The following is an 11,516-nucleotide window of genomic DNA, read 5'->3' on the forward strand; positions in this document are numbered from 1 at the left end:
AGATATTAAAATGTATATGTTAGGATTGATAAAGATGGTATCTTTTTCTGTGTGGGCTGTTATAACAGCATACTGTTGACCGAATGATTTATAAACAACAGAGTTTATTTCTCACAGCTCTGGAGAGTGGAATCTGAGTGCAGGATGCCCGCATGGTTGGGTTTTGGTGAGGACCCTCCTCCAGGCGGTACCCTGCCAACCTCAGATCCCTATGTAACAGAAAGCCCGCTCTCTGGGGCCTCTTTTATAAAGACACTAGCCCATTCATGAGGGCACCACTGTCCTACTGAAGGCCTCACCTCCTAATACCATCACATTGAGGGGTTTAGAGTTTAATACATGAATTTTGAGGTCACTAGCCTTCAGTCTATGACATATAATAGACACATCTTGTGTGTCTTCTCTCTCCTTTTGCCTGCAGCAGGTATACACAGCTGTGCCCTTATTGTCCTCTCTCTTTATCTTGTCTCCCTGGCCCATGGAAATTACTTGAGGGGCTTTTCTGTGTCGTAGATTTCCAGCTCCACATCTCTAGCCCTTTATTTCTGTGCACCGGATGCTTTCTTCTGCCTCCTTAGCCATCTGCATTTCTCAAACCATAAGTAAGACAAAGTGAATTCCTAACTTCTCTTCTGAACCTATTGATGATGTGTCATCTAACAATCAGCTCAACCAGAAATGCTGAAAACATTTTAGTTTTGTAATCCCTTCATCCTCACCATATCCCAGCAGCTGTCAGGTCTTGAGAATTCTATTTACAAAGGCTCTTTGTTTTACATTCCTATTCCCCTTGTGCTTAGCTATTTATTTGGGTTGATTATTGGAACAGGCCTTTGCTTGGAACTACTGCTTCTGTTGCTTGCCTCCTCCATCTATCCCCTTGTAACCTTAACCTGGAAGCTAATCATTTTAAAACATTCATTTGTGCTCTTCCTCTCATTAAAAGTGATTCCCATTGCCTTTTTTTTTTTTTTTTTTTTTTTGACATGCAGAGTGGACAGTGAGAGAGAGAGAGACAGAGAGAAAGGTCTTCCTTTGCCGTTGGTTCACCTTCCAATGGCCGCCGCCGCCAGCATGCTGCGGCCGGCACACTGCGCTGATCCAAAGGCAGGAGCCAGGTACTTATCCTGGTCTCCCATGGGGTGCAGGGCCCAAGCACTTGGGCCATCCTCCACTGCACTCCCTGGCCACAGCAGAGAGCTGGCCTGGAAGAGGGGCAACCGGGACAGAATCCAGCGCCCCGACCGGGACTAGAACCCGGTGTGCCGGTGCCGCAAGGCAGAGGATTAGCTTGGTGAGCCACGGCGCCGACCACCCCATTGCCTTTTAAATATAGTTTAAAATGTGTAACAGGATTTCCAAAGTCATACATGCTACGGTGTCAAGTTTCTTTAGTTTACTTTTGTATTTCATCCCCTATTATACCCTAAGCCATCACACCTAGTTATTTGCTGTTTCTTTTCTCTTGTTTGTGACATTTCCTTTAGCCTAGGTTGATCTTCACCTTTCTGCCAGCCATTTATAGTCTTAGTTACCCTTTAATTCCACAAAACTAAAAATAATTTTCCTTGTGTGAATCCCTAGGAGGTGTTTCTATCATCATTGCCATTTTTTTTTTGTACTGTATCTATGTATACACTCATGCATGTTTTTCCCATAGGAAAGCAAGTTCTTTGAGAGCACAAATTAGATTGTCTCTCTCTCTCTTTTTTTTTTGTTTGTTTGTAGTATGGCACTTAGTATAGTGGCCTTAGATGCAGAATGAACTCTTTGTGTTGAATTTGAGAATTAAGTCAATATTATTTGTTTTTAAGTTATTCATATGTGTAGCTTTAGGAATTGCATAGAGTATTAAGAAATATAACAAGTATTTTTAATAGATTATTTTCCCCCAGTAATCTTGGTTTCCAAAAACCAATTTATTCATCCCAAAGGATAATTTCTTGAGAGGTGATAACTCCCGTAAAGTTCAGCACCAGCAGCAGAGGAAACCCAGGAAAAAAACCAAGCCTCCTGCTCTTACCAAAAAACACAAGAAGAAGAGAAGGCGTGGACCTCGTCGACCCCAAAAGCCCATTCCCCCTGCAGTCCCCCAAGGGAACCTCAGCATGCCCACCAGCGTCTCACTGCCAGTGGAGGCCTCTCAGATCCGGTCAGTGGCAACACTGGGATTTGCTTTTTCTTTGTGTTTTCTGATTGTGCTCAGAACATCAAGTGTCACATGGTTATCGTGATATTGATACTAGGGCTACAGAAGCCATTCTGTGAATCAGTCCAGCCTTTTGACAGATTGGGGTACAGATTTTGCTAGTATCTGAGTTAGATCTAAAATAAAGCAGATACTAAATTTGAGAATTTAATTAAGTTCAAATTTTTCTGTTTGAACAGAAATTACATATATATTCCAACAGAAACAGTCCATCAGAAATATGGTGTATTATTAATCTTGGTAAGGTTAAGTATTTTAACTGGATGAATGGGGCTTCTGTTTCAGCTCAACATTTAGATTTTCACCGTTTATTTCTTTTTTAAAAATTATTTTTACCAGATTTGAAATCCTAAAAAGAATTAGATATACTCAGTCCACCAAAGTGATTCATTCTACTGATTTGCAGTAGAGATACTGTCTGGTAATGATTGTCTTCTCTTAGTAAATGGAAGGGTTGTACAGATATGTGCATGCTCATGCTGGGGTCTGGCTTTGCAGCGACTCTGCCTTCACATTTCCTCCCCTTAAGATAGGGACAAACACATTTTCACTTAGTGTTTCTCATGTTTGCATCCAGTATCTAAAAATCTAAAAGGCATTAGGCTCTTTTCATTTTGGATGAGCTTGTCTTGGTGGCATTGGTGTGAAGGTGTAAGGGTTGTAGTGGTACAAGTGGTCATCTTTGCCAGGAGCCCATCCACGCCAGAGCTGAGTGCTGATGAGTTGCCGGATGACATTGCCAATGAGATCTCCGACATTCCACATGACTTGGAATTGAACCAGGAGGACTTTTCAGATGTCCTGCCGCGGCTACCTGACGACTTACAAGATTTTGATTTTTTTGAAGGTATGATCATATTTTGATTCAAAGAAACTGATTTTTAATATGAGTTTATAAGAAGGGACAGAGTTTTTTTGAGATGTGTTTTTCTTTATATATGAAGTCTTTGAAAATAAATGGAAAATATAACACCACTAAAGCTATTTTACCTTTTTCAGAAAGTAAAATATAATTTGCTTGACTGTATTATGGACTTAGTAGATTCGTAGTTTGCTAGCTAGGCAAGCTATTCCTGTAAAATGAATAATTTTACTTGAGTTTATTTTTGAAGAAAGACATTTAAAATATGAGTTTACTGAAGTCTTTTAGAACTGGCCCTGCTTCAAATACCCCATCCTGAATAGAAATTAAAATGCACTTTTCCAGAAGTTTAGAATTCCAAGGTAATTTCCCTGGTTACACTTTTAGAATGTTGCTGTTGCCATTAAAAATGGAATACTCTCATAGTGATTTAATCAAGTTCTTAGAAGTAGATTTTTTTATATATTGGAAATAAAATTCAAGTAAGTCTTCCTTTTTATGAAATGTAGTTGGAAATGAGAAAAGGTTGAGGGGGAGAGGATTAGAGAATAAAGCAAAAGCATTTTGACAGATAACTCAGGGCGTGTAGTGAGAGCTTTGTACTGTGCTTGTTGGTGTTCCCTGCAGCTGGGTAGGGTCTAGGCTAGAAAAGGCCAAGTGGACCACTCTACACAGCCTTGTGTCTCAAATCTGAATTGATGCTTTCTATCTTAATGCCATTACTATAATTTTAGGTAGAAACCTGTATGATTCAATGGTCACCACAAATTTAAACTGGTACTCCTTAGAGTTCCTAAGAATTTAATACTTGGATAAAATAGTTTTGGAAGAGTGTTATAAATAAATTGAAAGTGGTGATTCAGCTTAATATCAAAACAGCTGACATTTCAGACCTGTCTTTACTTTTCCCTTCCCAACTCAATTCTTGGAAACTTTTTTTTTTTTTTTTTGACAGGCAGAGTGGACAGTGAGAGAGAGAGAGACAGAGAGAAAGGTCTTCCTTTGCCGTTGGTTCACCCTCCAATGGCCGCCGCGGCCGGCGCGCTGTGGCCGACGCGCTGTGGCCGGCGCACCGCGCTGATCTGGTGGCAGGAGCCAGGTACTTATCCTGGTCTCCCATGGGGTGCAGGGCCCAAGTACTTGGGGCCATCCTCCACTGCACTCCCGGGCCATAGCAGAGAGCTGGCCTGGAAGAGGGGCAACTGGGACAGAATCCGGCGCCCCGACCGGGACTAGAACCCGGTGTGCTAGCACCGCAAGGCGGAGGATTAGCCTAGTGAGCCACTGCGCCGGCTGGAAACTTTTCTTTTCAAGAAGGACTCATATCCAATAGACTGTTGTTAAAAAATAACCTAAATATGTGATAGCAATGGATAGAATGGATCAAAGCTCTACTGACTTGATGGCTTTTGTTGACTCAGGAAAGAATGGAGACCTCCTCCCGACTACCGAAGAAGCTGAGGAGCTTGAGCGGGCCTTGCAGGCTGTAACTTCTCTCGAGTGCCTGAGTACCATTGGAGTCCAGGAGTTGTCGGATAGAGGAATAGGGGTGTTCTCCACAGGTACTGGAGCTTCGGGAATCCAGTCCTTGAGCCGAGAAGTCAACACGGACCTAGGAGAGCTGTTGAATGGGCGTATAGTACATGATAATTTTTCTAGTCTAGAGCTGGATGAGAACCTGCTCCGTTCTGCTACCTTGTCTAACCCACCTACACCCCTGGCAGGGCAGATCCAGGGGCAGTTCTCTGCCCCAGCCAACGTTGGCCTTACTTCTGCCACTCTGATCAGCCAGAGTGCACTTGGGGAGAGAGCCTTCCCAGGACAGTTTCATGGACTTCATGATGGCAGCCATGCCTCCCAGAGGCCACATCCTGCCCAGCTGCTGAGCAAGGCAGATGACCTGATCACCTCACGACAGCAATACAGCAGTGACCATTCACACTCCTCACCCCATGGAAGCCATTATGATAGTGAGCACGTGCCGTCTCCCTACAGTGACCATATCACATCTCCCCATACAACATCCTACTCTGGTGATAATATGGCAGCTACCTTTTCAGCAGAGATGCCCATCATGGCGCAGCACTTGCTCCCAGCCCAACTTGAGGTGCCACTTGGAGGAGTGGTAAACCCCAGAACTCACTGGGGAAATCTCCCTGTCAACCTTGGAGATCCCTCTCCGTTTAGCAACCTTCTCGGCGCAGATGGACATCTTCTTTCCACTTCCCTATCCACGCCACCCACCACTTCGAACTCAGAGACCACACAGCCTGCCTTCGCCACCGCAACCCCCAGCAGCTCCAGTGTGCTTCCGGGGTTGCCACAGACCAGCTTCAGTGGCATGGGGCCTTCTGCTGAACTAATGGCCTCCACCTCTCCCAAGCAGCAACTCCCTCAGTTCAGCGCAGCCTTTGGCCACCAGCTGAGTTCTCACAGTGGCATTCCTAAAGACCTGCAGCCCAGCCACAGCTCGATAGCCCCTCCCACAGGCTTCACGGTAACAGGTGCCACAGCTACAAGTACCAATAATGCATCTTCCTCTTTTCCCTCCCCTAACTGAGTGTGTCTGTGCATTTGCAGGCAGGTGGGGAACCCGGCATTTTCTTTGTTTCCTCCTTAGCACCCGTGTCCCCTTTTCCTAAAGAAAATTTTAAAAATACCAGGTGGGGATTCGAGGGGCACCCCTTTCCCAGTTCAGCAGGTGGCCCTGCGGTGGACCTTGCTTCAGTGTTCACGTGTGCTCCTTAGCACTGGTGCTCATTCCCTCCTGGCAGGTCCACGCAGTCCCGGTGGTTTTCCTAGTGGTTCAGCACAGTGACTGGATAGGAGTGATTTTCAGCAGCAAGTCCTAGAAGTGGAAGATACCTCAGATAACCAGTGCCCTTTACTATTTCCTAGTATTCAGATCAGTGCTTTCCATTCTATTGCCAGGTTTTTACGTAGGTGGTTCGAGATAGAATGATCTATTGATTGAGTTCCTGGGTAAGAGGTAGCAGGTGGTGTGTACTGGAGGCAGGTCAGGGCAGTGACTTAGCACTAATTGTTAAACACTGCAGTGAGGCTGGGATGCCATTGCCATTCGCAATTGTGTTTAATGGAAAGGAAAAAGTCATCTTTGACTGGCTGTGAGTATGCATACACCCACACATGTATTTTTGTGCAGTACAGAATGCAGCTGTCCTGTTGGTTTGCTCCCCCCCCCCCCCCCCCGGAAGGCTCTTTCCTCCTTTCCTACATCTCACAACCCTAATAAGGATAGTCATTTTCCCCACTCAGTTAGCCGAAGTTTCCTGAATAGGGAGGTGGCAGTCTGATCATGTGAGTAGCACAACTCTTTTCTGCTAAAAGTTGGCCCAAGAAGAAATGGACCACAAAAGGCTGCATTTATGTTGGCGGCGTGGGGTGTCAGGAGAAGCTTGCCCGGAGTGACTGCCAGGCTGCAGAGGTTCTGGGGTCTGGTCACTTGGCCTCTTCAGACATGCATTTGTTTCTAAATCTCTGTCATGAAATACATTTGTGAGATGTAATTAAAGAAAATATTTTGATGTGAAAAAGCAGGATAGGTCAGATAGATTTGAGAGATGAAATCTGTGAACTCCTTGATCCACTTTTTGCTTTTGAATTTTTCATGTTTACAGTAGTGATTCTTTGGTGAGATCTGTAAACTGTTGAAGACACTTGTAGAATCAGTGAACCAGTTGTGAAGTGGTGTGTAATATCTGAAGGATGCACATTTTAAAGTTTCTTTCAAAACAGAATATGGAATTTAGACATAAATTTTACCCACCCTTTGGTACTTTTAAAATAATTTAAATACTTAGGTTTAAACAAATTTGGACATAGTTTTGGGAAATTTTTTTAAAGTACCACGATTTTAGGTTTAAAATCATGTTGGATAGTTTAGCAAGTTGGTGACTATGAAATGAATATGTGAGGTTTCTTCTTGCCTGCCTTCCCCCCTCCCCCAGAGAAGGTAAAGCTTTTAAAGGCATCTCTATTCTGCTTTTGCTAAGAAGTTTCACTGTCCTTTGAGATACCATTGGCTATTTATACCTGAGTCTAGTCTAATTTACATACATATATATCTATATTTTAAAGGATAGTAGAGAGACATATCTATTAATGATGTGGTACAATAATTCATTTGTCAGGGAATATTTGATTTTAATTCCTTTCTCATAGGTAAAGATTTGGATGTATTTTCCTACTTCCTGTATGTATTCTCTATGCCATGCTAGTTCTAACCAGTCCCTTCTTTTCAAAGCTTTTCTTTCTCTGCTTTTTAAAGGAATGATGGTGATCAGCAGGCATTATGCAGATACCATGTGCCTGATATGGAGGGGAAATGTCACATAACTGTATAAATAATCATTATATGCCCTATTTTGTATTTATTGAAAGTTTTTTTTGGGGGGGGGGGCCAAAAATATGTTTGTAATATATTTAGTTTTTTTTTAAATCATGATAATTGATTGGAAGATTTATTTTTAATAGCTTTGCCTTTTTTGCAGATTGAGAAATTTCTAAATTATAAATTATGTCACAAAGCAAAATTATATTTGGTATCACCATAAATTTCTATTCTGAATGGTGAGAACAGATAATTTGAATATTTCTCACCTGTAAACTTATGTTAGTAAGCTTTTTTATTTTAATGTACTGTAATGAAATGATTAAGAGTAGTGACCTCTGCTCAAAAGTGTCATTTAGTTTGCTGATCTATTTTCACATCCCATTATAATCATCACTAGAGAACTGTTCCTTACCAGCTATTTGGTGTAGTCTGCGTTGTGCACTAACTAAAGGTTGTGGCAGAGCTGCGTATTGACTGCCTCATCAGCCCTTCTTTGACAGTGAAGGGAGTCGTGGGTAGTCAATTGGAACTTTTTCTGGCTATGTGTCCGTCTTATTAGCTGCTTAAAATTCTTCAGTTATGAAAACTGAGTTTGCAGTAAGTTGCACATTTTATTGTTTGCAATTTTCTGTTTTATGTGCATTTAAAAGCCCTTCTCTGCTTTCTAGTAAGGAGGCATGAAATGATCAGGAATGTTGCCAGTTACAGCTTCACACCAAAAACTTTGACTCAGTTCATTTTTGTTTAGATGCCCAGGGTGATAGCTGAGGAAGGGGCGGTCTTAGAAGGCACCAGTGTAGAGTTGAGGACTCAGCAAAAACACACTTCTCTGCTCATTTCATCTACTTCAAATCAAATATCCAAGCTTGCTGTGTGCTTTGCTCTTGTTTCTTTTGAGCCCTCTTTGGAAGAGAGAAGAACATCTGTAAGCCCAGAGATATCATTATGTTTTTCTTCCAGCTAATGGAGCAATTCTAGTCTATTAGTAGTAGGTTTGTTATTAATATATAAAGAAAGGAATGAAGTGTCTTTTATTCCAGAAATATGAAAATTAGGGTCTTTTAAAATAGCACTTAAGCTTTCATAAGGCAATACTGGAATCAAAAACAAATCTTGGGTAAGGTCCTAATTAGATGGAAACTAGCTTTTATTCTAGGTTTAAATGTATGAGAAACAGTGGCAAAGAAGGCTCACTCTGTTTCTGCAGTTCTCTGGGACCATTTCTAAAGGCCAGTTAGATTGTGTCACTGTGAGTTCATTTACAGAGTTGCTGCAGGTAATGGGTGCATTCTGTCCCCTGAGAATCTGAATTCCAATCTAATGTGTGATAATCCCTGGCTCTGAACTATAGCATCTGAAGAGAAGATGGGCTTTCTTTCCCTCACTCTCTACATAGCTATTTATATTATTTTAATAAAAGTACTTAAGACATCATTTTTTTTCTTCTGTAAAAATAGCTTAGCGATTTGCACATCGGGGTAGGTTGTGTAGCTACAAAACAATTGACAACAGTAAGCATCAAGTACACTTATCCGACCAAGAGACAGACTATGCAATGGAAGGAATTTTCTAATTATTGTGGCATAGCTTATACAGCAAGGATTATTTTCTCCAGTAAGCCTACCCTGTGTGATATAACTGCTTTGTAAGTGACTTTCTGAGCAATTTCATGTTGAAAGGTGGTGTGGTGTGTCTAGTGTCCCCCTGTGAAAAGATAATAATTTAATGAGAAGCAAATAGTAGGTATGGAAGTCAATCTGGAAATTTTTTTAAAGTTATTAAAAATTAATGCTGCCGTCATTAGTGGCTTAAGGCTGAAGAAAGTTAATCTTTCTCTTTGCCAAATACTTATTTATGATTTATTTCTTAAATAAGCCTGGTCTCTCAACTAAAGATTAAGAGTCATCATCTTCTGTCACCAACACTACAGCTTTTCCTTCTCAGAGCTTACTCTCAGCCAGGATCACAGTCCCCAGGAGCAAGGGCAGTGCTTTGGCTAGGGAGGAAACCATCTCTATGAGACACACAGCGCCCTGCCAGTGCGGTGCTCGTCCATGGAAGAGCTGACATTGCTGTCGAGCTGTGCCATCCGGTTTTTTGGAGATTGGCGTTAGAACGTGAGCATGTGTAGGCCACTGCTGTGCTATGGGTTCACTGATCCCTATCTGTTGTCCTGCCTGTGCCCTGGAGTCACCAAGGAAGTAGTGGTTGAGAGAGTTCATTGGCAGTGCTCATGGGGCTCTTTCCTTTGCTCCAAGTCGGTTCAGAAGGTTGTGGATCGGTATTGCAGAAAGATGAGGCTGTTAACACTAAACTCACTACTTAATAGATTTGAAATTCATGGAAAACTGTTTTCAATATTTTGTTTTCAGTTTCTTCATCCTTATGAGCCTCTTAAAATTCCATTAAATTCTGTTCTTAATCTGGTAAGTGAGGAATAATAGAGTAGTCTACTACATGGTCAACAAAATCTCCAGTTTAATGAGGCAATTTAGAGGATTCTTTGAAAGAAAATTTAGTCATACTAAACAGTATTCTCTGTATCTCATTCATTGCCAATACCTGCATTGTTCCAAGGATATTTTTCCTGACAAAAAAAATGCATTTCTGGGGATATATATATATATAAAACATCTATATTATATATAAACATAGTATATACACACACTATATATCTACACATATACACATATATAGGGTGTGTGTGTAGATATGAAAAAACATCCCCCTCCCCCCAGTAAGTTGAAAATACTGAAACTTCATTGTACAAAAAAGTAAAACAACGTAATGACTACTTAATATCTTGACTTTTACGGCTTTCCTATAGGACATTCTGGAGGGAACCAAAATCATGTTTAGTGGTAAAAAAGTAACATTTTACATGCTATCTTTGAAGAGATTTGTAAGAAAATGCCAGTGAAGAACGTATTCAGGTATCTCTTAAGCATTTTCACCTGACCAGCGAGTTAGGGAAGAAAACATAAAACACATGAATAGTTAACATCTTTTCTAATAACCAGTGTCTTTGATGCTATGATTGTGGGTTAGACTTAAGGAGCCTTATTTCTAAGTAGCAAAAATCCTTTTTCACTCCAGCTCTTACTTTGAGTTACCTTTCCTGTCTGTTATACAGAGCTAATAAAAGGAAATGTAGCATTTCAGAGAGAGAGAGAGAGAACAAATTTGGTGTGACTTTCTTTACCTGTGTCCCTGAATATTGCGAATATTCAGCTAGTTTGAATGACAGAGTTTTTGGTGATGTCAAGTTTAGTCTGAAAAGCATTCTTAGGAGAGAAGAACTTAACTTGTGGGAAACCATGCTGGGCTGCACAGCTTTTCTCCTCCCCTTCTGCCTACTTGCCTCTCCCCGGCCCCAATACAGACATGTACGTGCACACACCTCATCTGTGCTCATCTTGGCCGAAGAGTAATGGAGTCCTCTTTTTTCACTTGTCCTGTTTTAATTTGTTTGTTTCTTTAAGCTGGGGACCACTGAAGTAAGGTCTATATGCACCCAAAGTTCCCCTTGGAAAAATTTTCAACATGCAATGGAGAAGGCTCGAGTGCAACTAAATGCCACACCATTGCTTTTACTTGGGGAACAGACTGATTTGCCCTGAAATGACTCCAGCCTGCATCGTTAAGGTACAGTTGGTTCCAACGAATTAGTGCTGAAATGATGGAAAGTTGGACACTTGTTGACATTGTCTCCGTCTGTCTGGAAGGGTTGAATCAGTTCCTCTCAACAGTGACAGTTCTTTTCACTGTATAGTATTGAGTATGTCTCAGGGATTCCTTGTGGAAATTAGGGCAGTTTTTAAAATAAGACAATAGTTTTAAAAGAAACTAAAGGTGACTCATCATTGAAGAGAGCGCAAGAAAGAGAAAACATTTGGTTTCATTGCCCACAGTGTCTTGCATAGGACTTTTTCCTTTCTCCTTCAGGCTCTCATCTCAGCTTCAGCGTACAGAATCCTTTCCCATCATGCACAGCTTTAAAACTTTTATTTAAAAATTTCCTTCCCCAATGAGCTTTCAGAATACTTATTGTAGATTTTAAGAGAAAAAGGTATATTAATTTATGCTATTAA

General features: G+C 41.3%; 1 protein-coding gene across 8 annotated transcripts in view; it reads left to right on the forward strand.

The window, feature by feature from the left end:
* The window catches only part of INO80D (INO80 complex subunit D), a 74,928-nt gene extending 63,672 nt beyond the window's left edge, over positions 1-11,256 (forward strand). For all 8 annotated transcript variants that reach the window (XM_051849222.3, XM_051849220.3, XM_051849225.3 and 5 more), the window contains 3 exons: positions 1,935-2,152; positions 2,899-3,056; positions 4,493-11,256. In XM_051849222.3, coding sequence (XP_051705182.1) covers positions 1,935-2,152; positions 2,899-3,056; positions 4,493-5,631 — 1,515 coding nt within the window. In that variant the 3' untranslated portion in view covers positions 5,632-11,256. The remainder of the gene's footprint in view (positions 1-1,934; positions 2,153-2,898; positions 3,057-4,492) is intronic.
* The last annotated feature ends 260 nt before the right edge of the window (positions 11,257-11,516 follow it).

The sequence above is a fragment of the Oryctolagus cuniculus genome, chromosome 3, assembly GCF_051225735.1.
Source record: "Oryctolagus cuniculus isolate XC-2025 breed Fujian yellow rabbit chromosome 3, ASM5122573v1, whole genome shotgun sequence".
NCBI classification, from domain to species: Eukaryota; Metazoa; Chordata; class Mammalia; order Lagomorpha; family Leporidae; genus Oryctolagus; species Oryctolagus cuniculus.